The 27,474-nt window shown below is 42.5% G+C and overlaps 1 protein-coding gene across 2 annotated transcripts in view; it reads right to left on the reverse strand.

Annotated features, from left to right (window-relative positions):
- The window catches only part of LOC144688443 (DNA topoisomerase 1-like), a 77,049-nt gene that overhangs the window by 16,759 nt on the left and 32,816 nt on the right, over positions 1 to 27,474 (reverse strand). For both annotated transcript variants that reach the window (XM_078554978.1, XM_078554979.1), the window contains 10 exons: positions 25,272 to 25,336; positions 24,533 to 24,625; positions 21,779 to 21,848; positions 16,805 to 16,893; positions 11,334 to 11,449; positions 4,629 to 4,750; positions 3,710 to 3,832; positions 3,127 to 3,314; positions 1,350 to 1,494; positions 305 to 448 (listed from right to left, as the gene is read on the reverse strand). In XM_078554978.1, the coding sequence (XP_078411104.1) occupies positions 305 to 448; positions 1,350 to 1,494; positions 3,127 to 3,314; positions 3,710 to 3,832; positions 4,629 to 4,750; positions 11,334 to 11,449; positions 16,805 to 16,893; positions 21,779 to 21,848; positions 24,533 to 24,625; positions 25,272 to 25,336 (1,155 nt within the window). The remainder of the gene's footprint in view (positions 1 to 304; positions 449 to 1,349; positions 1,495 to 3,126; positions 3,315 to 3,709; positions 3,833 to 4,628; positions 4,751 to 11,333; positions 11,450 to 16,804; positions 16,894 to 21,778; positions 21,849 to 24,532; positions 24,626 to 25,271; positions 25,337 to 27,474) is intronic.

A 27,474-nucleotide genomic window follows, 5' to 3' on the forward strand; every position in this document is an offset into this window, starting at 1 on the left:
GAGTGGAGGAGTGCATCTCCCTCACTCTTCCTCCATCCTTGCCACCCAAATCTACTTCTATTAGGGCTGGTACCAAGCACAACATGGAGCTCACAGTTAACTGTATTTAATTCTATGCAAGTGGTGGGTAATAACTAAGGGCTCACTTGTGCTCTACAAACAGAAACAGACAAACTGTGGGGGTTGGATCAGGAGGCCCGTGCAGGTATTGTGCATCTCTGTAAATAAAAGCATGTAAAGATATCTATCCTTCAACTGTTTATCTGTACTAGAACACTCACCTGCAACAATTTCTTTCACTCACCTTGTCAATAAAGTAAAGTGCGACAGCACGCTGCCGAACCTTCATCTCTTTTGACTTCCAGTCCTCCCTGTACTGCGCACGTATCTTGTCAACCAGCTTTTTCAATGTCCGAGCAGTCTCGTATTTTTGCCAATCCTTCTCACCCTATTTAAACAGAGCAATTGGTCAGTTTTTAAAAAAAATAAAAGTTGTCAGTGACTAATGGCGGTTCATCAGCTGGTGATTGGTGCCCAAGGACCTGGGCCGTGGGGTCAGTGTTAGTAAGTAGTGCCAACCACTGGCCCAAACTGTTCAATGATAATTAATTGCATGCTAACAAAATATTGGAAATAGCAAGGTTTCAAAACAGGCTAGTTCTGAGAATCCAATTCTGTCAGCAGGTGACAAGTGATCAAGAAATGGAAGTATAAGCCCCTTCTCCCCAGATTACATATTGCCATTATATGTAACATGAGGCACACTTACTTAGCAGGAAATGATTTGGATCAACATCTTAAGTTTTAAATTGAGCATCTGATTTGTTTTTTAATCCCATGTCCTTTTGCTTATTGGCTCCTGTGTACGATGGCAACAGATCTTCACAGATGACGACCCTTGTTGCAAGGAGAAATCAAATGGAGTGTGCCGGTGGTATAGTACAAAAGCCAACACAAGACAAACAAGCTTCTGTCTGTTTGCTGTTCACATTTCTACAGTTGCTGTTTGTCCTTCAAGCTGCCAGCGTGCCCAGCACCTATAGCTACTTGTCAGCTTCACAGTTCAGGAGCATGATTTTCCCAGCTATTGGCATTGATATTACAGTTTAAAAGGTTGTGCTTTATTTTATGAACAGGCAACCTCATTCTCGTTTCCTCTTACATAAGATCCAGAAGTTTTCCATCTCAGCACTCATTTATTCCAAAAGACAGGATTGATAAGTTCTGCAAAATAATAGTTCTTAGAGAAGAATAGCTTGGATGCAGCACATCAGACTGCAGGTCTTTGCATTGGCTGACCGAGCTGTCCCAACACCAGTCACACACACAGTCTCAGGAGTTCATCATACCTTAATTCTGGAGCTGGGATTCAGCATGATGTATTTGATGGAGCCCTGGATGTTCTCTGTCCATGACACTAGCCAAGTCACCTTGTTGTCATGTCGTACCTCCTTCCACTTCTGGCCTGCAGGAGGCGGTGGAACTTTGGAGTCCCTGGAGATAAAGGGGAGAGCTCAGTTACTTGACAAGAGGCTGTTGTTTCATCTAGCCTACTCTTTACTCATTAAAAACTACCATAATTTATAACAGGTGCACTCTGGCCTTCAGAAGAACAATCCAAAGAGAATACACATTCAGCCAGCAACTTCCTCTATCTAATACTGCAGCATAGCTGTGGCCCACCTCCTTAAGAAACTAACCTGCAGAGTCTATGGATTTAAATTCCTGTTCTCCACTGTCCAGAGCACAACCTTTCCAAATCTATCAAAGAGTGCAAAATTCAATCTGGTCTGTGGTTCAGGACAGTGTTGGAGTAACCATCCTGTATTGTCTGTTCTTCACCGCTTGAGGGAAGCACCAACATTGATCAGCAAGTGAAGACAGTAGAGGGTCTTTTCGTTACAGCAACAATAGCTAGCCAGCCAATCCTGGCATCTTCCCTATTTGGCTAACTTATGACTGGCACCAAAACTGATCAAGGGATGCCCACTGAGCTGTTCACTGGCTGTCCTGTAAGCAGAATATATTAGCTGAGCAGTTAGCATGAGGGCTGACCTGAAATCTCAGGACTAGTCTTGAAAAATGTACAGTTATAGAATCTGCAACATTCAGAAATGAATAGAGCACTTCATTAATGCAGCCCTCCTTGCCCTACTGTACAACATGGGGTGTTTACCGATAAACCCTTGACTGACAAATATTGGATTACTGCCCAGTAACTTGAGCAACCAATGTGCCTCAAAATAATTCTGTCTTGGGTTATGCAACAAACTCTCGGTCTGCTATTTCACATAAAGTTGCAAGAACGTTACTGTTAAGTAATAAGATCACACTCTAATGAAGTGTATTTGGTCAGATTCTTATCAAAATTTAATATTTCCCCATGGCTCTGCATTTAAAAAAAACCAAAATTCTTTCATGGGATATGAGCATTGCTGGCAAGGCCAACATTTGTTGTCTATCTCTAATTGCCCTTGTGAAGGTGGTGGTGAGCCACCTTCTCGAACCACTGAAGTCCATCTGGTGCAGGTACTCCCACAGTGCTGTTAGGAAGAGGATGCCAAAATTTTGATCCAGCGACAAAGAAGGAACAATGATATAGTCCAAGCATGTATGGTACCGATCAAACAGGCTGCTTTGTCCTGGATGGTGTCAAACTTCAGTATTGTTGGAGCTGCACTCATTCAGGCAAGTGGAGAGTATTCCATCACACTCCTGACTTGTGCCTTGTAAATGGTGGACAAGCTTGGGAGAGTCAGTAGGTGAGTTACTTGCTTCAGAATTCCCAGCTTCTGACCTGCTCTTGTAGCCACAACATTTACATGGCTGGTCCATCAATAGTGGGGGATTCAGCGAAGGTAATGCCATTGAATGTCAAGGAGATGGCTCAATTCTCTTGGTGGAGAATTTCATTGTTTGGCACTTGTGTGGTGCAAATATGGCCTAAGGCTGAATGTTGTTTAGTCTTGCTGCATATGGACACAGGCTGCTTCAGTGTCTGAGGAGTTGCAAATAGTGCTGAACATTGTGCCATCAGCAGCAAACAACCTCCTTCTGACATTATGATGGAGGAAAAGTCATTGATGAAGCAGCTGAAGATGCCTGGGCTTCCCCTCAGATACTTACTTGCTACAGTTGATGATGATGTCCTGCGGCCTGATCCTTCTTTTCAGCATGCCCATTTTTGGGTGGTTACCACGGCCACGGAAGAGTCCTGGTGGCTCAATCCTAAAGTTTGCAATCCGCTCTTTGTGGTTGTCCATTATACAATACCCGTACTCCTGTAGAAGCTTTTCATTGTCTACTTTTAATTTCTAAAAAGAATGCAAAAAAATTAATCCCAATAATACATTTTTTCTCTTGCAGTCTTTCCCTAGAGGTAATTCTTCACATTTGAAGCTCAAATGTGAGCAATTGCAAAGTGGCAGCAATTGCCATGATAGGCCTTGAAGGCACCATGGCCAAGTCTGATGCTTTCTACACAACCTGTATGCCTTTCAGCAACGCTCAGTGATCAGGAAGGGCGTACTTATCTCTTCCATAGTCCAGAGCTTAGCCAAGAGCTGAAGCGGATTATAGTGCCACTAACAGTGTACACAAGATTGAATCATTCTTCTGTTAGTCAACCTGGTACTGTGCCACGTGGCACACATTCATCAACAGCGTTCCTTGGGAAGGAGCAGAACTCAACTCATCTCCCACTACAAACCTGTTTCTCTTCTTTGGACATCTGCTTCCGAGCCTCAGACTGGGCCTTGAAATATTGGTTTATTTCTTCAAAGTTGCACTTGTTGAGATCTGTTATTATCGACTTTTCTTCCGGTTTCATTTCCTAGATTAAAGCAAAGCCTTAAATCAATACAATTTATGGCAGGGTTGTAGAAAGGCAGAAAAAGTTTGATCATGGTGCAAAGACCAAAGTCCATGACGAAGAAGTGATCGCAGGGGCTGGCTTTATCATACAGCATATTTGAGAGTGACAGTGGGGTGTACGTGGGCATAAGCTAATAACCCAAAATGCAGGACAAAGTTCAAAGAGTAATGCAGTGTCACTAACTAGGTCCCAGTCAAAGTCCCCAACCATCTCCCCCCCATCTCCACCTCCCCACCCCTAAACAAAAATAATGCCTACAGAAACAGCTTTGGTCATTTCTCAAAATCTCTGGCCTTGACTTCAAAAGACAGGAAGGGGAAAAGTGTCATTTGGTGTATAACAATGACAGGAAAAAAAAAGGAACAAACTTGTATTTATAAATCATGATCTTCAATCTATCCCAAGCCCAAGTGCTTCAGTGCACTCCCTCCTTGCTGAGAAGAGCCTGCACCTCTGGAGCTCCTTATTCAAGCTGGGTGCCAGCTGTGGCTCAGTGGGTAGCTTTCTCAAATCTGACTCTGAAGGTGGTCTTATCCAAGCCCCACTCCAAGCACTTGAGCACAAAATTTAGGCTGACACTCCAGTGCAGTACTGAGGGGACTGCTGTGCTGCCATTGTTCAGAGCGAGATGCCAGCTTGGATCAATATACAAGACCCAAAAAGAAGCAAAGCTAAATTAAAATTTAGGATTTGAAGGCTGTTTTTAATTAGCACCCCCAATCCAAAACTAGCCCTTTCCACTTCTCAAACTTACCTTGCGCCAGTCTTTGAAAAAATTCTTCCTAAAGATATCTTTTGTAGTGTACTCATGATCGAGCATTTTACCAAAGAACGTCGCAACCTCTTCACACTGAGGGCTCAGCTTCATAGATTTCCCTAAAGGAAAAGATTGAAATCATACACCAAAAGACTGGGACTTACAGACGTGCAGGTAGAGATGCATACAAAGTGACAACGTATTTAAACATTGCTCCATTTAATCATATTCATCCTTACTATCTTGAAACATCATTTGAGTGGTTCTGACCATAAATTCTAAATCTCATTACACACATTACAAGCAGGGTACTTCTAGTCCGCATTAAAATATAAAGGATAGCAATGCTGAGGTGCTCAGTGTCAGCATCAAACACTCTCAGGTCACATATAGAATGACCAGGTGCACAGCAAAAGATCCAAAGTACCCATCGCTCAGCCTCAAAAGATCAAATGTTACTGTACCAACATTTCTTTCAATACCAACTGCTATAGGCCTATGTAAGCAACACTCCCAAGGAAAGAAAGAGCTTGCATTTATTACCTTTTACATCCCTTCATGACCTCACTGCACCACCACCACCCCCAATCCCTAATCTCCGCCAGGCTTACAACCCCCCAAAGCCATCAGTGCTCCTACAATTCTGGTCTCTTAAGCAACCCCAATTTCAATTGCTCTACCATTGGAAGCTGATCACGGCTTTCAATTGCCTAGGCCTAAGGTTTTGGAATCTCCTCCCTAAACCCCTCTGCCTCACTACCTCTGTTTTCACCTTTTAAGGTGCTCCTCAAAACGCATCTCTAAGAAAGCTTTCGGTCATTTGCCCTCGCCTCATTTCTCCTTGTGTCATTTGGTGAAAATTTTTTGATTTGGATCAGGTTCGCATGAAGCATCTATATAAATGCAAGTTTTTGTTGTCAACGTCATCCTCTGAATGTCTCAAAGCACTTCACAGCCGCTCAAGTACTTTTGCAGCATGGTCACTGTCTTAAAGTAGGCAAGAAATTGAAGGAAGTCTGATTATATAGGCTCCTGCCTGGTATGAACAGGATTGATTCTGCTCAATCTTGTTTCCTATAGTACCCTTACATTCAGCAGGAAAAGGAGACTTGTATCTCCAGTCTGCACTAGTTTGGAACTCAAGTTCTAGAGGTGAAAGATCAACATCTAGCCCACTGTGCTATCAAATTCCCCACATTTTCACTAGAGGACAAGCGATTCTCTAATCTGTAATGCTCACAAGAGCCTTTATACAAACCACTGGAAATCTCACACCAAAGTTGAACCTTTGCAAAATGTACTCAGAAATTAATAGATCAGTTTTGCATCACAAAAAGAACGGCGCATCCCTGCCTCTGCATAGCAGTTACCTAATCCTTGCTGTTGGAGCACACAGATGCACACCAGGTGTGAGAAAGGGAGTTCAGGAGGTACAAATGCATGTGTAGGGGGCAAATGGGAGAAGAATGAGAGCAAAAAGGGGAAGGCGGCCAATTGCCTCAAATTTGATTTTAACATGATCCACATTGCAGAGCACAGAGCAGCACTTACACAATGAGGACGCCACTGTGGGATCAAGCTTGTGTTCAAATAAAGGGGTATACAACTCACGGTGCATGTGGAAAAACTATGGAGGGTGAAAAACTTAAAGACTTAGAAGCTGTCTAACTGACTTTTACTAGTTGGCTACAGGTGCTAGAGGCTTGTGTAATCTTTATATATGGGGATCGCTGGTTCACGAACACAAAAAGTGGAAGCTTATTACATGAGATTGCAGCATTTTTAGCCAAGGTTTCAGGCACCACAGTGCCCAAGTCCACCCATTTATGAAATAAAATTTTTCGAAAAGTATAGCCACACTGCCTGGCATTTAAAACGTAAACGCTGCAGCATAGAGGTAGTAATTGATAACCCATTGAAGATACCACCCCCAGGTCATCAGCACACTCTATCCCTTTCGACAGGATTCAAAACACAGGGGTGGGGCGCAGCGGGGCCGCTGCTCTGGGTTTGAAACAGGAATTTTTTCACCCCTCAGGTCATGGCCACTCAACGAACTGGATTACCATGAATGGGCAAAGCTAAAAAGGGAGCAATGATGAACCATCCTTCAACAGTAAAACTTGCAAAATAAATTAGGGTTACATCCAATCCTGGCGGCAACAGTTTGTAAAATCTCATGTGGCATTTCAAGATACAAGCTCAGCGGTGTTGAGTTAACATCTCAAGGGCTGAATAATAATGTATTTGTTACGGCGTTGGACAAGCAACTCGGAGGTCATGGGTTCAAATGCATGGCGCGTTGTGAAACTGTGACAAGGGCCAGAGGGGCCACAGGAGCTGTTATATATTCTTGATAAGCAAGGGGGTGAAAGGTTATCGGGGGTAGGTGGGAACGTGAAGTTGAGGTTACATTCAGATCAGCCATTATCTTTTTGAATGGTGGAGCAGGCTCGGGGGGGCTCCTAATCCTGCTCCTAATTCATAGGTCCTTTCCCTCTCTAAGGTAATCATACCTTGTTCAGTTTTCACTGCACAAACACCACTTCCTAAGTGGCCACTTGTTTCTCATCTTAAACACTCCATTACCCCTAGCAGCTTACTGAGGTTAAATCCTAATGTGTGCTTTGTACTTCTGTGTTCAGCAAGTTGCCAAAGATGCTTTTTTTCCACCTGTAGAAGAGGCTTACGCCCACCTCAAGGACAAACTTCTCTGATGCTTTCCATCAGCTTGCCTCATCACCATCTCTACTGGCCCCGTTTATCTCAATAAAGCCAGTCAACATTCAAGTGTCCCCATACACACCATACTTCAAACCACACTTTCTGTATGCATCCTCAGTTCCCCTGACTGCTCACTGACTCCCTCTACTGCTGGAGACATTTTCAGGCACTTATTGTGCCCACTGCCCTTCCTTCCCTGTACCGTAGCAACAGGAACAAGCCATTCAACTTTTGAGACTGGGGTCGGCTATTCAATTAAATTATGGCTGATCTGAACTTCAACTACATTTATACATCTTAGCTCCATATTCCTTGATACTCTCGCCCAACAAAAGTCTATCGAATTTGGTCTCGAAATCTCCAATGGCCCAAGCCTCCAGCCTTTTGGGGCAGAGAATTCCAGATTCCAAATTGCAACTTTCCTCTCATTGTCTTATCTTTGATCTCACAACTGCCTCTAGATTTTCCTTCATGGGGGCCCTCTTTCCACTATTTTAAATCACTCGGGCATTTTCTTCTGTGCGAAGAGCAGTTATGCAAATGTCAGCTGTTGCACTAAGATAAAAGCAGACCAATGGTATTAAGCAGGTCTGAACTAAACATCAAAGCAGGCTTACGCCAAGCAGGAATGCACACAAGCAACAGATGGTCACTAAGTGATAAACTTTCCCATAAACAACTTCAACATCACCCCACCTTCCTCGTTTCCCAGTTCTGGAAATAAATAAGTGCACTAGTAAGTTTTAAAGACAACTGAGAAGTGGGGAGGGGGGGAACATGGGGAAGAAAAATAGAAGAAGCCTCCTCACGAAATGGTTTAAAAAAACTGTGATGTGGAGGAAGTAGAATTGAATATTAGTTCACCACAGAAAAAAGTGGCGATCTTTCTGCCAACAGATAAAGGCTGATTCAGCTTCAGTGCAGCTACACCCACACTTCCTGCTCACTGAGCAATGACTCACCAAATCAGACCTTTCCATGAAAATACAGCAATTCCAAGAAATCGGTGCGTTGGGAACATGGTAGTGTCTGATATAGGAGGAGATTGAATGGGAGCAGATGCTACAGTTTTTGACCTCAACATAGTCCACTAACACCAAACATCCCAGTCATTTGCCAAGCATCAAACCAGAAATGCTTAAGTGATATTTATTCTGGAGACTTTGAGGGGTCAAGTCATTTACAAATGGCCAAGTCAGCATCATGCATTTTGGAATAAGATTAGGCAGATCTATTTTAAATTATGGGGCCATCTTGGATTGATCTTCCCAATCAGTAAGGTCAGCACCTGGACAAGAAATTGGTTTTTTTAAAAAGGAAAACATGCTTGCAATATTTAAAAAAATACAAGGTGAATGCCCTGAACATGAAACATTCCCTCAGTCAAGACCATAAGACATAGGAGCAGAAGTAGGCCATTCGGCCAATCGAGACTGTGTTGTCAATCAATGAAATCATGGCTGATCTGATGATCCTCAACTCCGTATCTGCCTTTTCCCCATACCCCTTGATTCCCTTACTGATTAAAAATCTGTCTATCTCAGCCTTGAATATACTTAAAAACCCAGCCTCTACAACCCTCTGTGGTAAGGAATTCCACAGGTTCAATGCGTTCAGAAGAAATTCTTCCTCATCTCTATCTTAAATGGGCGACCCCTTACTCTGAGATTATGTCCTCTGGTCCTAATCTCTCCCACAAGGGGAAGCAATCTCTCAGCATCCACTCTGTCAAACCCCTTAAGAATTTTATATGTTTCAATAAGGTTGCCTCTCATTCTTCTAAATTCCAATGAGTACAGGCCCAACCTACTCAACCTCTCCTCATAAGAAAATCTCTCCATACCCAGCATCAACCTAGTGAACCTTCTCTGGACTGCCTCCAATGCCACTATAGCTTTCCTTAAATAAGGAGACCAAAACTGTTCACAGTATTCTAGGTGTGGTCTAACTAGTGCCTTGCATTGTTTTAGCAAGACTTCCCTATTTTTATACTCCATTCCCTTTGAAATAAAGGCCAACATTCCATTTGCCCTCCTCATTACCTGTTAAACTTCTAGGCTAACTTTTTGCGATTCATGCGCAAGGACTCCCAAGTGCCTCCAGCTTTCTGCAGTCTTTCTCCATTTAAATAATATTCAGCTCCTCTATTTTTCCTGCCAAGCTGCATAACCTCACATTTTCCCACATTATATTCGATCTGCCAAGTTTTTGCCCACTCACTTATCCTGTGTATGTCTCTCTGTAGACTCCTTGTGTCATCCTCATCAGTTGCCTTCCCATCTATTTTTGTGTCATCCGCAAACCTGGTGATAGTACATTCACTTCCCTCATCCAAGTCATTAATATATATTGTAAATAATTGTGACCCCAGCACGGATCCCTGTGGGACTCCACTAGTTACAGGTTGCCATCCTGAAAATGCCCCCCTTATCCCAACTCTTTGTGTTCTATTAGTTAGCCAATCCTCTATCCATGCTAATATACTACCCCCAACACCATGGGCTCTTATCTTATTAAGTAACCTTGTGGCTATTTCCTCCCCTTTAAATACAGAAGTAGCTGTTCTTGATTTGTAACAATATCTATTCCAGCCTCCACAGGAATTATGTGGGAACACACATCAAAACTACCCCAGAGAATCACAAAGTGCCAGTCAAGCAAAGAGGAGGATCTCAGCCCAACAGTTAGGGCTATTTGATCAGGTAGTCAAGCTCATTGCACCTATTACAGTGGCTGTCAGAGCTACAATTCACATGAAATGAGACAAACAACATGTCTGCAGGATACAATGTACCCCACTTACTTTGCTGTTGCCAGCTGACTGGAAATTGACAGCAACATAAACAAGAGATAGGTAGCTCCACTGGCACACAGGAACCACCTACAGCTGCTACAGGCTGAATGGCCATCAGCACAAAAACAACTTTACAATATGATTGTGGTGGTATCAGAACTAGCCCATATTATGAGCAGGGCAGGTTTTAGATATTCAACCGGCTACCAACATAAATGTAACATTGCTGTCCACTCAAATGCTTAGGCACTTTCAAGACCGACACAGGCTTCATAATTTCCTTAATGCATAGGCTGTGCTCATTTGTTTAGTTCCTCATTAAGATCCAAAACTGCTCAAAATGCTCATTAGTTTTAATGAAAAAAAAGCTGATTAGAATCTCATTGCTAAAAAGCTGCCAAACCACATGGGCTGATGATGGTAGTGAACTCTCGAATGCAATGGATCACTGTAGTCCATGATACTGGGGCTCTGTAACTGTTGAAACTAAATAAAGCAAGAGGGGGGCTCAATGTTTGCTACACATCTTGTGCACCTATTAAGTCTCAGTAAACCTGCTGAGCTAATTCACTGATGACAGCGCTGCAAAGGGAGCCCTAGCGCAACGTTCAAGAGGGGGCTGCCCAGTTATACAAAAATAAAGCCAAATTACTCCGACTAGGTTTTGGCGCCACCTTGACACCCTCATCTGGATACTGCATCAGGAATTCCAAGGGTCAAGATCGGCGATGATGCTTGAACATCAGCGCTGCCGTTTAATATTGGCTAAAAACCCGAAAGGGTTGTTTGATGTAAACTGAAGTGGAATGGCTGATGAAGTAAAGATAGTGGTTAACATCACAGGATAGCAATGACACACAGACACACGATGAGGCAAAAAAAAAATCAACTACCTGCAGCAAAACAACACCCTTTGAAGCTGCAATTGCTATCACATAATGGTCAGTTATTACACTGGAGTAAAAAGGGTATAGGGTAACATCTGGAATTAAATCACAGGGGCAGTTACAACCAAACATATTGTGAATCACAGTTTTATTTTCTGATATCAAATCATGGTTGTAACTTTATCACGAACTGCATCGGTGATGAAGCTTGCTCCATAAACTCATTGCCGTTTCTCGGCCACTCCATCCCCGTTTATATAGAGGCTCCAACGTAAACACACAGAATTGCTGGCTTACCGTCATAGTAGAAATTAACGTTATCTGGGAGCGGCTCATAGGGCGGAGCAAATACTGGGCCTTTGTGTTCTAGAAATTTCCACTTCACACCATCAGTATAGCGTTCTTCCTCCCACCTGCACAAGAAAGAAAATGAGAGAGAGAGAGTTGTCAAGCAAGAGATTTCTCTAAGATACTAGACCACATCTAGCAACCCTGGATCACGTAGCAATAGTTAACTAGCAAACCAATTCCCTTATATCAGTGAGAATGGATGTTACTTTTTAAAAAAATGTATTTTTGGGGAATATTGTGTAAAGATGGCTGGGTGCCAATGTGCATGATTTAAGTTCAGCTCGGCAACAGATTGATAGGAGTCAGGTTATCTTTGGGGGGGGGGGGGGGGGGTTTGAAACATGAAAAGGATCGCGGTGTTAAGGCTGAGGTACAAGAATATAGGTTAGATCTAAGATTTGCATTTTTAGATAAGTGGAGAGTTTGAATTTCAAAGGGGAGTCAGCGGCATTAAGAAACAAGTTTGTATCTTGCAGGAGTTCCATAGGTAACAGAAAGCAAAGACAAGATAGAGACAAGGGATTTGAGTTTCAAAGAGGTGCAAGAACAATGGAACCAGAGATGAAAGTGGGGGGGGGGGGGGGGCTTGAGTCAACCATCCAGTCAAGCCAGAAAAGTCTTGGGCTGCAACAAGCAGTTTTATTCTGAAGCGGATTCCACTGCAGAGTGGATAAGGGTAGAGGTCATGTGGTATGCCTTTCTTGAAGCTACAGCAGTTTGCCTCGGATAATATTACTGGATTTCTTTTATAGTTAACATCGAAAAGGAGTGTTGTCTGGAAGGTGTTTACTTGTGGGTTTTAGCAAGTAGAGAGTTTCTTTTGGGGAATGTTTTGTAAGACTAACCTTAATTGTGTAACTATAATCTTGTATACTTAAGTTTTCTTTTGTTCTCGTTAATAAAACCTTAAAATCTTTAATTTTTAAAATCCCAAAAGTGTTACTGGACCTCTTACTGCTGAGATTGGTACATTGTCTTCTCATTTTCAGAATACAAAAGAGGGTGTAGCCCATAAGCCAAGTTTCCCTTTGGCATTTGGTCTGTGCAGCAATTAACACCGGAAGTCGTCATAACATCCACTGAAAGCTTCATTAAAAAGTTGTGGTAGGTGTAGAAATTATGCAAGCTCTCATATCCTTACACCTAGCCCCCTGTAATATCCTTTTGCTTTCATCTCTTGAAGGCAGTGACTTGCGCTGGGTTACTCTACCGGAGTTAGTCTTCCTCTTATACCTCAGATGTCTACAGATTGACCATTGGCAGAATTGTAATAACCAAGCCGAGTTTCGTGCTCACCCACACTTCTTAGTGCCAGTTGCCAAGTGGTGAGCGGTTTCTCTCTTCTTTCCTCTGCATAGCACTCTTACTAAGTTGAATCTTTGTCCCTATTTCCCCATTACCATTTCATTTTGCCAGCCCGAGGAACCCTTCCAGCCTGAAATGAGTGACACCTGCCTTGAACTCAATTTTGTCTGGGTGGCGACTAGCATGTCATTCTCAGCTTGGATATCTGAGCAAGAACAGCTATCAATAATATGCATCAGTATGATAAGAAACCCCACTAAGACCTCTGCATTTATGAGTTGGAAATTCTTGAAATTTCTTTGGGGAATTTCCAATGGTATTTCCAGCTTTCCAAAAAAAAAGAGGGGTTCAAAAGAGAGCATGAAAAGAAACACCAGTAAAATTCAGGAAAAGAATTTCTATTTGAAGGGACAAAAGACAGTGTCTCTGTACAGATAATGACACAGGAATCCTATGTACAAAGCACCAACTGGAAGTCATCAGAGCCCTAGAATCCCAAATTTAGTCTGTTGCACAACCAAGATCAAGCTCTCAATATCTCAGCCTATCACTGCTGTTTGGCTTCTTAAACACTTTCAATTTCTTATTCACCAAGCGCATCACCATTTCATCTCTTGACTTATCAATTGATGGGTGTCACAGAAAACTGAACATGTTTTCAGAGAACAAAATATAAAGGAGTCTTTAACCAGAAGTGGGAAATAGCACATTATAAATTTTGAACAGCCAAGATGGGCACGGGGAAAGGAAAACAAATTGGCCAATAATATCTTTTGGCAGGAATTTTCTAGCCCTGTTTGTGTTGGGCGTCATGGCAGCAGTCGGGGGTCAATACGGAGAGAAAGACAAAAATCAGTTTCACAGCATCATGAAACCAGTTTGTGATCATCCGCTCCACCTGTCAAAGTCGGGCCGCACTTCCCGCCGCTACATGTCAGAAACCTAATTTCAATACTTCAGCATCTTATTATAAGCCATGCTCGCCGGAATCATCGCCCCTGCGCTGGATCACCTGGGCACATCAGTGTGATTGCATGCTGATGTGTTTTACAACTGTACATAAGCGACATGCATCAGGTGGGCTGTACTTTGCTCGGGACTTCGAGCTTTATTCGCCTACCTTGCTTCAGGTAGCATTCACTGCCATCAGCGCCAGGCTTCGCAGGCAGCATATCACTTTTAGAGAACTTCCCATGAGACCCCCTATCTACCAGACCAGCTGTAAGATGGGGTTGGCTTTGCAATTGCTACAGGGCTAGGACTTGCTTGGGCAAGGGGGAGGAAGTGGCCTCAGGCAACGGAAGAGGCTGCAGGGAGAGGGTTGTACTGGGGAAGGGGGTATCCAGGGTGTGTGTGTGTGTGTGTGTGTGTATGTGGGGGGGGGGGGGCACATGTTGACCTGTGCAAGTAGCCTCAATATGGTGAGGGCTGAGGAAGCAGTCTCCAGAGGAGAGTGAGTGGTGATGTCCCTCAAGTTGGCAGCGAGTGAGGTGCCAGTGAATGTGTGATGGCCTTGAGTGTGAGAGTTTGGAGTGATAAGATGGTTACCTTATCCTGGCAGCATGGATGAGATCAATCATCCTTTTTCTGCATTGGATGACTGCCCTGTGTGTAGCATTGGCACTGGCCACTTCTGCAAACGCCTCCCAAGACCAATGGACCTCCTGTGGCCAGAGCAGGGGTAAAGGACATCGTGGTGGGCTTCCACGGCATCCAAGAGGCACCCCAGGGATGCGTCACTGAATCAGGGGGCTGCACTCCTCTTGGCTTTTGGGACCATGACTTCACCAGAGCAGTCCTGAGCTGCAAGCGTTGAGAAGTGTGTGCGGTGTGCGCAGCTGCAGTTTAAATATGGTGCCCTGCATGAGGAAGTGGTGGGCTAATGGCGTGGCAGGCAAACTGGAGGCCTCCTGTGGCTGCATAATTAATGAGGCAGGAATGGGGTGATATGGCGCAAGATTCCACTGTTGCAGCCGGCAAGTAAGACAACTTATCTCCCCATCCACTACCTCACTGAGTGCAAATCTGGGACAATTCCACCGTTGATTTTTCCAAAGGAGAAAAACTAAAATTCCTACTCCGGCTGCTGTCGGTTAACCAAATGATTGTTGATGAAAACAGGAATGTAACGCGCATGCGCCAACATATTATCGAGCGTGAAGATGTCGGGTCTCACTCCCAGTGTCATCCCGCCAGGCTGGGATAATATGGTTAGTGGGTGGGTGCGGAAATCGGGAGCCCACACGCGCTATGCAAATTGAAGGAAATAGTCTAGTTGTGTTCATTAAAAAGGCACCCTACTGCCATAATATGTGCAGAATGGAATAAAACACTGGCTGTATTTCCCTTTTTAAAAAATAAATCAGGCAGGCTGTAATGGTGGGTTGCCTGAGGGAAGAGTTAAATCTTGGCTGTTAAGTGTTATTTGGCCATTGGAAGTGCTTCGTGGAAGAAGTATAAGTATACTGACTTAAATTCATGATTTAAGAACCCGAGACCTCATGCAGAGAAGGTCCATTTCTACATTGTGCTGCTAAAGAGGCCAGAGCAACCCTTTAAATTGCAGGCCATGTCCTTGATCCAGGTCGCAGCTGACGAGCTCCAATGCCAGATATCCCACCCTACTGCTCAGATCGGGTGAGGTACATTCAACTTGGTCAGAGTTACATTTTCAGGAGTGTCATAAAAAGGATAGAGTTTTTTTTAAAAAAAAAATTCATTCTCTGGATGTGAGCATCACTGGCAAAGGCAGCCTTCATTGCCCATTCCTAACTGCCCTGGGGATGGTGGTACTGAGTCACCTTCTTGAATACAACAGGCTATTTCAGAGGGAAGTTAAGGGCCAACCAAATGGGAGGGACAGGGAGGAAATTCTGCTGAAGGCACAGACAATAATGGGTGTGGAATGAACAGGTCTAGAATTGGAGGAATGCAAAACTTGTGGGAGGGGATTAGGAGGTTAGAGCTAGGGAGGAATAAGGCCAAGGAGGGGATTTAAACAAGGTGAGAATTAAAATGGGGTGGCCAGAGTGAGAGCCAATGCAAGTCAATGAGCAAGGGAGAGAGTGGGTGAGCAGGCTTGGCTGCAATTTAAGATACAGACTGATGAATTCCGAAGTTCAGATTTATGGAATAAAAAAAACATTAGGTCACAACTGACAGATGTGGTCAAACCTGATGTTATGGAAGGTAAATGAAAACATTTGACCAACCAACCCAGAAACTAAAAGGAAATCCTGATAAATGAATATCCAGAGTTGGGAAGCAGCACTGTGTGTTTCTGCACTGGTTCCTTATCCCTCTAGGAGTTGTTGGGTTATAAGAACCAGTCTCAATAATGAAAAACAAATGGGCAGCTTCTGATACCGCTCTTCTCATATTTGAGACTGGTTAAAACAAGAGGAAAAAAAGAAACAGCTCAATGAAAACATTTTCCTCTCTCCAACCATTATGTACATCATAACAGCTTCAACTCTATGGTTAAGCTAATAAACAGGCAGGTGGTTGGGAGAAGAGACACAAGCTTGGCAGAGAATCAGTGGGTAAGTCTTAAGAGGAAAATCATATCGCTCTAAAGCATCAAGTAATTCTAGGATTTCCCCAGCAAGCAGGCCAGGACAAAGCAGCCCACTTGATTGGCACCCTCTCCCACAAACATTCACTCCCTCCACCACCAACACACAGTAGCTCAGCAATGATCCTTAGACAGCACCTTCCAAATCCATGACCACTACCATCTAGGACAAGGGCAGCAGATAGATGGGAACACCACCACCTGGAAGTTCCCCTCCAAGCCACTCACCACCCTGACTTGGAAATATATCACTGTTCCTTCACTGTCGCTGGGTCAAAATCCTGGAACTCCCTGCCTAACAGCACTGTGGGTGTACCTACACCACATGGACTGCAGCAGTTCAAGGCGGCAGCTCACCACCACCTTCTCAAGTGCAATTAGGCATGGGCAATAAATGCAGGCCTAGCTAGCGATGCCCACATCCCTCAAATGAAAATTTTAAAAGTTGATCCGGGTTTAAGGGTCAAGAAAGAAAGCAGCAAAATAAAAAAAAAAACAGGATTCCACAACCCATGCAACATATTCTAGAAAACCTCACCATTTCCATTTGTCCTCCTCCTCTTTCTTTTTCTTCTTTCCCTGGCCAGAACTTTCCACTTTAACTTTGGACTTTTTGTTCTTTGTATCCTACAAAGAAAAAAAAAGGGACTCAGTAATAGCATAACACTCCCAGAAACCCAATGTTACCAGAGCTGCAGAAAGATAAGCCACAGTTGTAGGCGCTGAAAGTTTATGTTAAGCATCCATTGTCTGGTCCTGATCCTAGGGATGTGAAAGTGGCTAGTGAAATAGTTGGTGCATTGGTTTTAATTTTTCAAAATTCCCTAGATTCGGGGAGGGTTCCATTAGATTGGAAAATAGCAAATGATTATTCAAAAAGGGAGGAAAACAGAAAGCAGGCCAGTTAGCTTAACACCTGTCATAGGGAAAATGTTAGAAGCTATTATTAAAGATATTATAGCAGGGCACTTAGAAAAATTCAAGGCAATCAGACAGAGTCAACATGGTTTTGTGAAAGGGAAGTTGTGTTTAACCGATTTATTGGAGTTCTTTGAAGGAGTCACATGTGCTGTGGATAAAAGGGATGTACTGTACTTAAATTTCCAGAAGGCATTTGATAAGGTGCCACACCAAAGGTTATTGCAGAAAATAAAAGCTCATGGGGTAGGGGGTAATATATTGACATGGATAGAAGATTGTTTCCTGTTAGCTAGCCAGAGGGTAGCCATAAATGGATCTTTTTCCAGTTGATCAGATGCAATGAGTGGTGTGCCACAGTGCTGGACCTCAACTTTTTACAATTTATATAAATGACTTGGACGAAGGGACAGATGGCATGGTTACTAAGTTTGCTGATGATACAAAGACAGGTAGGAAAGTAAGTTGTGGGGAGAATGTAAGGAAGCTACAAAGTGACATTGGTTAAGTGAGTGGGCAAAGACCTGACAAATGGAGTATAATATGGGCAAATGTGAAATTGTCCATTTTGGCAGGAAGAATAAAAAAGTAGCATGTTATCTAAATGTTGAGAGATTGCAGAGCCCCGAGATTTAGAAGGGTCTAGGTGCCCTAGTGCATGAATCACAAAAGGCTAGTATGCGCAGGTACAGCAAATAATTAGGAAAGCTAATAGAATGTTATTGTTTATTGCAAGGGAAATTGAAGGTAATGCTTCAGTAATTCTGGGCACTTATTTAAGGGAAGATATAAATGTGTTAGAAGCAGTTCAGAGGGTTTACTGGGCTAATACCAGGAATGGACGGGTTGCCTTATTAAGGCAAGATTGGACACGTTAGGTTTGAATCCACTGGAGTTTAGAAGAGTATAAGATGACTTGATCAAAACCTTCAAGATCCTGAGGGGTCTTTGGATGTGGAGAAGATGTTTCCTCTGGTGGGAGAATCTAGAACTAGGGGTCATGGTTTAAAAATAAATGGATCGCAAACTGTCATAGTACTGTCATAGAAAGAAATTCTGCATTAAATGTAGCACCTCATCATGCCTGTCAGAACTTCAACATGCTTAACATACAATGAATTGCTTTGAAGTGCGGTCAAGTTGCTAGGGGTAATAGGATGAAGCATCAGAGAGGAGATAAGGTTCAAAGAGCATTGGAAGAAGCAAACAGCAGTTCAGAAATGGAGGGGTCAGAGGGGGAGGCAAGGCAGAGCAAGATGTGTTCAGAGTGCATGTGTATGAATGCCCAGTAATAATGTTGGTGAACTGCAGGCACAAGCAAACACGTGGAATTATGATATAGTAGCAATAACAAAGTCCTGGCTAAAACAATGAGCATTTAATATTCCTGGTTACAAAACATTCAGGGAAAAACGGAAAAAGGAGGGACAGTGAGTGTATTGGTCAAAGACATTATTATGATACTAGAGAAGGACGATGTACTTGAGCATTCAAAGACAGAATCAATTTGATTAGAATTAAGGAACAACAGAGTAGTATTATGTTGTTGGATGAATACTATGGACCACAAATAGAAGGAAGGAGATGGAGGAGCAAATTTGCAGGCAAATTGCAGAAAGATGGAAGAACTTCAGAGCAGTGATAATTGGGGACTTCAACTAACTCAATGCAGGCTGAGATAGCAACTGTGTAAAGAGAAAGGAGGAGGAATTTCTAAAGTGTGCGCAGAAGACTCTTCCTGAGCAGTACATTTCCAGCCCAACGAGGAAGAAAGCACCACAGGTCTAGCTCCAGGGAATGAAGTGCAACATGACAGCAGGAAAGCATTTGCAGAACAATGATCATATCATTTCATAATAGTCATGAAATAAGATGAGGAAAAAAATGTGTGAAAATATTAGCTGAAGAAAGGCTAATTTAAGCGAGATGAGAAGGAATCCAGGTGGACTGGAATCAAAGATTAGCAGGTAAAACAATAAATGAGCAAAGGAAAGCTTTCAAAGAGGGGTTTGTTCAAGTGCAGACTAGACACCTCCAGGGTAAAGGAAGGGGGTTCAAATTAAGAGCTTCCTAGTTGACTGAAGAGCTTACAATGAAACAGAGAAAAGGAAACTCTATCATAACAGGACTCTATCATAAGGTTCATAATTCAGTCACGTGAAAAGCTGGATATAAAGAACACAGGGGAATAAAAGGAAATGAGAGGCAAAGAGTAGAAGGGTAGATTAACAGGTAACATGAAAGAGAACTCAAATCTTTTATAAACCTACAAAATAGTAAACAGGTAGTCAAAAGGGTGGGGCTGATTGGGAATTAAAGAGGAAATGGTCTTGGAGGAAGAGGGCATGGCCGAGGTACTAGATAAATACTTTGCATGTTTCTTCACTAGAGAAGAGGATTCTGTGAACGTCACAACAACGGAGGAGTTTGTAGAAAAACTAGACCGAATACAAACAGACAAATGTACTTAAAAGGTTCATAGCATTCAAAATAGAAAAGCCATATAGTATGCATCCTGGATTACATCAGGAAGGAAGGGTGAAGGCTGCAAAGATTCTGACCACAGTCTTTCAATCTTCAGGTGCAGTATTGCAGTTAATTTAGGACACCACACATTAGGAAGGATGTCAAGGCCTTAAGACAAGGTACAGAGATTCACAAGAATGGTATTAGGGGTGAGGGACTTCAGTTACCTAGGGAAACTAGGGTTGTTTGCCTTCAAGCAGAGATGTTTAAGGAGATTTAATAGCTGCAAGGAGAAACCGTATTTAATAGCAGGTAGCCAGAGGACACTTACTTAAAAAAGGTAATTAGCAAAAGAAGCAGAGGTGACACAAGGAGGGAAAAAAATACCCAAAGACTAATGATCTGAAATGCATTGAAAGGATGGTGGAAACAGATTCAATAATAACTTAAAAAATGGAACTAGTTGAAATTTTCTTTTCAAGTATTTATCAAGAAAAGCAGGGGAATGGGGCAAATTAGAGTTATTTTAAAGAGCTGGTACAGGTATGATGCACCAAATGGCCTCCTTCTGTACTGCATCATTCCATGCACCAACTATTTTCTCTGCAGTGTCCCACAAACAGCAAATGACATGAATGATCAGTTATGTATTTTTGGTGGCATTGTTTGGGGAAGAGAAATTGACCAAAACACCCAAGCATTTAGGTATTCCCCTTCTGAGCAGGGTCACTGAACTCCAATATCTACATCAACAGATAACTCCCCTGGAGTCGAATCTCCTACACAGTATAGAGAGAAGGCTGCATTGTTGAAGAGTCAGTCACAATTTAGTGCTCAAGTCATGGAGTAAAGCTTGAATCCACCACATTCTCACTCAGGAACTTGCAATCAAGGGAGTAGTAGTAAAGGGAGCGAAACATACTCCACCTCTCACAGGGAATACATGGATCTGAGTGAGCAAACTGATACCCAGTAAACGTTTCCGTCAATAAGGCTGTAGTTTCACTATGTATTCCACCAGATTGGAAACATATCACTTCAGTTTAAGAATAACTAAAAACATTTCCCTAACATGACCAATTTTACCGAACTTTGCAAACTTTCTTTATCTTAAATTCACACTTTATTAATTCCTGGGGCTAAATTAGCACCTGAAGCCAATTTTTCAGAACTACACTCGTATTACTTTCGCTAGCTATTACTAGTATTAGCTCCAGTCAAAAATCAACACAAACTGCTCATGTCGGTGATCAATGGGGCCATTTCCTGACAATTTATTTCAATTTTTAAAAATTATTTCCTCAACCCTAATGAAGTCCAACCAGAATCTTCAAAACATTGAAAAATGAAGGAGTTCCCACTCACAAATTGAAGAATCCACCAGATCCTGTGGAAGCTTTTCCAACAGAGTTTAAACTAAGAGATGCTGCTTTAGGTTCCTCCTTCCCAACCCACCCCTGACAATCCACACTCCTCCAATTGGAAATATTTCAGAAATCTAGTGGCCATGCCTGCAAAAGGGGCTCAGGTTTGTGACAGTAGGTGAGAATTGCATTAACTCAAGTGTCATGGAACAGTCACATCAAACATCAGAGGCCAGGTTTCAGGCCTCAGGCAGGAAAGCAGTGATAGAAAAAGGAAAAACAACAAAAATACAATGGCATATTTACTCAAACCAGGTGTTAGAAAGTCAAGATTCAGAATTACTTCCAGTGCTTCAGGATGTTAATACTTCAAGACGAATTAATAAATATTCACCAAAATATCACATCAGGTGCCACTTCCTCTCAAATCCTTCCCAAGATTTCAATATGGACCCCAAGTTGCCGCTTAAAGATGATTAGGCATTTTGTGACCTATTTGCAAAATAAAAACTGCCTTCATAAAGCATGATGGACCCTTTGTTAAATCAGTTTTAGTGGAGTTTCACTAAATTAGGAGCCATCAATAGCAGAACCTTTTAGCAAGGTTGTTTACTCAAGCGTCATTAGAAAAGAACTTAAGTCTCTATTCATAACAAGCATTTCCATAAGCATGAAACAACTCTAGAACACGATTCAGTCAAGAAAAATTTACACTGCACAGAAACCACAAGGACACACAAGAAATAAAAAAATGCCACACTTACCATTTCAGATTTTCTTTTTTTGGCTTTCTTTAGATCTTCTGATTTAATCTTCTTGGGTTTAAAATCAACACTAGGGCAGACAGACAAGATTATATTCAAGGAAAGTCCTTTCCCATTTGCTATTATAGCTTAACAAACAAGGCTCAGGATAATGACAATGCAGCAAAATGAAATCCCTAGCCTATATAATTTATAGCATCCTGTTTTGAACAGGGTAAGGGCCACCATTCCCATTCTCTTTTGCAGCTTGAATTGTACTACTACAGTCCAAAGCACTGCTGCAATTCATACAAAACACAGTGGAAGCACTGTGGAAAAATCAGGACAGGTGAGATTCATCTCTTGTCTTGGCGTGTGCATATACACTCTTCTCATCACCTGCATGCTCCTCATCATGCACCCTCCAGTTTTATTTAGCCTGTTCAGTTTTCCTTCACCTGCAAAACTAGGTACCTTTTCTGGTTTCCCCCCCTCACAGACTCACCTTTTGAGACATCTAGAAACAGTAGTAGGCCATGGTTTTCTCACATAAAAAAGAACATTTTTCAAGAATGGGACTGCAGTTAAGTCTTGGCAGACAAGTTGCTCACGATGAGTGCCACAGCAAAGCCAGGTAAGGTCTCTAACACACATGGATTCTCACCTCTCTCTAGCCTGAAGTCCTCCACAGCGTGGCTCAGCAACACTGAGCAGGGAGGCGCCAAGTTTACCCCTACCCAGACTCAGCCATGGGTAGCATTAAATGCACAATTGACTGTCAGCCACAGACAGAAATGCAAGAGCCAAAGTTCCTGTGGCTCTGATAGGATGGTCATCTGCAGTTGCTAACTAGAGTCAACCCTCTGGCAGCTCACCAAACAAACAATCAGCACAGCCAGGAAAACCACCTATTCCTGCAAGCCATCATCTCCAGGAAAGATTAAGATTGCTATAAAATATACTTTTTCTCAGATTTGTTCATGGAATGTGGGCATTACTAGCAAAGCCAGCACTTATTGTTCATCTCAACTAAAATTTTTAGAAATTATAAAGGAATGAACAGCAGCAAATACAACTGCCATACTAAGTTCCTGCAGGCAGTGAGGTTTAGGACTTACACTAGATGAGCATTTCAGTTTCAGAATAGGCTATAGGAGCCAAGTGTAGGGGGCAAAAAACATTGTGAGAGACTTAGTGCCTCTTCATGAAACTTTAGCAGCCAGCTCCTAATATCAGAGAGGGTACTTTTTTTTCTAAAATAAGCAGTTTAGAAAGACCACAAAGGGGAGGTCTTGTCTTTCAGTGGAAAATCTCATTTTAGGCCTTCAGTCTTGACTCAGATATTATCAACTCACAGTCAGAGGCCATGGTGCAAACCCCACTCCAAAGGCTTGAGCACAAATTCTAGGTTGACACTCCAGTATAAGAGGTGCCGTCTCTTGGATGAGATATCAAACCAAGGCCCTGCCTGAACTCTCAGGCCAATGTAAAAGATCCATTGACACATGCAAAAAAAAACACCATCATTCCTCTCATTTATTGTCGTCCTTGGGATCTTGCTGTGCAGATTTCCACTCATTCTTATGGTGAACTGGCTGTTCTTTGTATTCTCCTAAAACTAGCACCAGCCAGGAAATTAGCATCACACCATCTGCTTCCTCCCCTCCCCACCCCAAATGGAGAGTTTCCCTTCCTCTAAAGCCAGCCTGCTCCCCCACAACACCTATAAATGATCCATCTAAACTTTTCTTTGCAGTACATTGGCACTTTCAAATCACAGAATCTCACAGTGCAAAAGAGGCCCTTCTGCCCATCGAGTCTGCACCGACACGTGAGAAACACCGGACCTACCTACCTAATCCCATTTACCAGCACTTGGCCCATAGCCTTGAATGTTATGCCATGCCAAGTGTTCATCCAGGTACTTTTTAAAGGATGTGAGGCAACCCGCCTCCACCACCCTCCCAGGCAGCACATTCCAGACTATCACCACCCTCTGGGTAAAAAAGTTTTTCCTCACATCCCCCCTAAATCTCCTGCCCCTCACCTTGAACTTGTGTCCCTTCATGACTGACTCTTCAACTAAGGGGAACAGCTGCTCCCTATCCACCCTGTCCATGCCCCTCAATCTTGTACACCTCGATCAGGTCGCCCCTCAGTCTTCTCTGCTCCAACGAAAACAACCCAAGTCTATCCAACCTCTCTTCATAACTTAAATGTTTCATCCCAGGCAACATTCTGGTGAATCTCCTCTGCACCCACTCCAGTGCAATCACATCCTTCCTATAATGTGGCTACCAGAACTGCACACAGTGCTCCAGCTGTGCCCTCACCAAGGTTCCATACAACTCCAACATGACCTCCCTACTTTTGTAATCTATGCCTCGATTGATAAAGGCAAGTGTCCCATATGCCTTTTTCACCACCCCACTAACATGCCCCTCCGCCTTCAGAAATCTATGGACACACATGCCAAGGTCCAATTGTTCCTCAGAACTTCCTAGGGTCATGCCGTTCATTGAATACTTCGTCAGATTACTCCTTCCAAGGTATATCACCTCACACTTTTCAGGGTTAAATTCCATCTGCCACTTATCTGCCCATTTGACCATCCCGTCTATATCTTCCTGTAGCCCAAATATTTTTTGCACGGTCACAAAAGTATTCTGTATGGTACCTTCATGATTGCTGCATGGTTACACAGCTTACACTGTTTACCCAGCAAATATTACACTTGATACAAGGAATATGCAGTGCTTTAAACAGGAAACTTACTCGTCATCTTCACGGGCTCTCTTCATTGGCTTGTTTTCCACTTTAATGGATGGGACATAATCATCGTCTGGCTCTTGCTTTATACGTGGAGGGCTAAAGAAAAGTAAAACAAGCACAAAAATTAAGCTTCTAGTTCTTGTATAAGCAAGTGGTACATTTTATAAAACAGACTACCTTAAATAACCACCCACCCTTGAGAAACATGGCTGCCAGATCCTAAACTTACACTACAGTGTTCATGCAGTCAGAAACTGGAATTCAGATGAATCCTGTTTCAGGTGAATCTAGTTTATCCTAATATAATTCCACAATTCCAAAAAAGGTGCAAGTACAGAAAATTTGTTGGCATGTTCATATGGCTTTCAACCAGGAGAGCCCCAAAAAATAATTTTATTTTAAAAAAAAAGTACGTTTCAGATGTCCCTGCAGCCACATCCACTCCAAAATGGGTCAAGGCGTTTCTTCAAAAAGTAAGGTCAACTCCACAATCTTATTTTGGTGGATGGGGTTTGAAAAATAAGATTAGAAACAAGTGTCTACCATGGGCCGCTGACCCTTCATTGCTCGCCAGCTGTATGAGTTACTCTCTTCCACCTGCTCATCGCTTCAAAAGTTTCCAAAAATTTCTGCCTTCTTTAAGCAAAGCTCATTCTGTGGTGAGTTTGCATTCCAAAAGCCTCGAGTCGAACACACTTTCCCCCGTGACTGAATGGCCGACACAGGTAAAAGGGACCCTTACCTTGTGAAACCATTCTCCTTCTTTATTCTATCTCCAGAGCCACTACTTGAAGAATGAATCCTATCCTTTTAAAAGAAAAGAAAAAAATAATTACAATGCGCACAGGTTACTAGCAGGGATTTTTCTTTACAAACTTCTATAAGGATCATTCAGTCACGGGATACAGGCATTGCAAGTATTTATTGTCCATCCCTTAACGTCCTGAATAGGTGATAACCAACCCTTCAGGCGGTGAGTTCTGGATCCCCATAATCCTGTGGGTGAAACAATTTCCCTTCAAATCCCTTCTAAACCTTCTACCCTAAGTCTATGTCCCCTGGTTATGAAACCCCTATTAAATCTATCTAGATCCCTCATCATTTTATACACTTTAATTAGGTCACCCCTCAGACTCCTCTGTTCTAAAGAAAGCAACCTATCCAAACTTTCTCCATAACTAAAATTCTCCAGTTCAGGAAACAGCATCTGTCTGTACCCTCTCTAGTGCAATCACATCTTTCTAATGGTGCAGCGACCAGAACTGCACAAAGTATTCCAGCTGTGTCCTAACTAGTATCTTAATAGCATAACCTCCCTGCTCTTATGTTCTATAACTCGGATAATAAAGGGAACTATGCCTCAAGATATGATCTTGCTTGACCTATGCAATACATGTAGCGTAGGTACTTCCACAATGCTGCTAAGTAATGAGTTCTACAATTTTGATCTAGTGACAATGAACGAATGGCGGCGATCTTTTTCCAAGTCATTGTGATGTACGACTTGGTGGGGAGCTTGCAGGTGCTGTGCTTCTTTCTAGGGTAGAGCTCACAGGTTTGGGAGGTGTTGAAAAAAATTGCAAGTTTCTGTAATGCATCTTGTAAATGGTATACTAAGCTACCACTATATGTTGGTGGTGGAAGGAGTGAATAAATTAAAGTATTGGATAGAGTGCCAATCAAGCTGCCACTTTGTCCAGGATAATGTCAAGCTTCTTGAATGTTACTGCAGGTGCATTCATTCAGGCAAGTGGAAAGCAAGGACTTGTGAAGGAATACCCTGGCTTTGTAATCACATTATTTATGCAGCTGCTCCAGTTAAGTTTTTGGTTAATGGTGACCCCCAGAATGTTGATGGCAGGTGAAATTCAACAATGGCAACGCCATTGATGGTTCAGGGGTGACAGACGGATTCTTTGGTTGCAAATGATCACTACCTGGCATTTGTGTGGTAAAAACATTACTTGTCACTTAGCAGCCCAAGCCTAATGTTGTCCAGTGCTTGCTGCATACAAGCAGACTAATTTGTTATGAATAGTTGTAAATGGAACTGAATACATGTTAAGTTAGCTTAACGTTTGTCATAGGGAAAATGTTAGAAGCTATTATTAAAGACATTATAACAGGGCACTTAGATAAATTCAAGGCAATCAGGCAGTGTCAACATGGCTTTGTGCAAGAGAAATCATGTTCACCAATTTATTGGAGTCCTTTGAAGAAGTAAAATATGCTGTGGATAAAGTGGATGTACTGTACTTAGACTTCTATTAAAGGTTATTGTGGAAAATAAAAGCTCATGGTGTAGGGGTAACATATTAGCATGGATAGAGGATTGGCTAGCTAACAGGAAACAGTAGGCATAAATGACTCATTTTCTGGTTAGCAGGATGTGATGAGTGGTGTGCCACAGGGATCAGTGCTGGAGCCTCAACTTTCTACAATTTATATAAATGATTTGGATGAAGGGACCGATAGTATGGTTGTTAAATTTGCTGGTGACACAAAGATGGGTAGAAAAGTAAGTTGCGAAGAGGACATAATGAGGCTACAAAAGAATATAGATAGGTTAGGTGAGTGGGCAAAGATCTGGCAAATGGGGTATAATGTAGGAAAATGTGAGATTGCCCATTTTGGCAGGACAAATAAAAAGAGGCATATTATCTAACTGGTGAGAGACTGCAGAGCTCATATTCAGAGGGCTCTGGGTGTCCTAGTGCATGAATTGCAAAAGGCTGGTATGCAGGTGCAGCAAGTAATTAGGAAAGCTAATAGAATGTTATCCGCGAGGGGGATTGAATACAAGCATAGGGAGGTTATGCTTCAGTTATACAGGATATTGGTGAGACGACACCTGGAGTACTGTTGTACAGTATTGGTCTCCTTACTTAAGGAAAGGTGTAAGTGCATTAGCAGTTCAGAGAAGGTTTACTAGATTAATACTTGGA

Source organism: Cetorhinus maximus, chromosome 13 (assembly GCF_964194155.1).
Source record: "Cetorhinus maximus chromosome 13, sCetMax3.hap1.1, whole genome shotgun sequence".
NCBI lineage: Eukaryota > Metazoa > Chordata > Chondrichthyes > Lamniformes > Cetorhinidae > Cetorhinus > Cetorhinus maximus.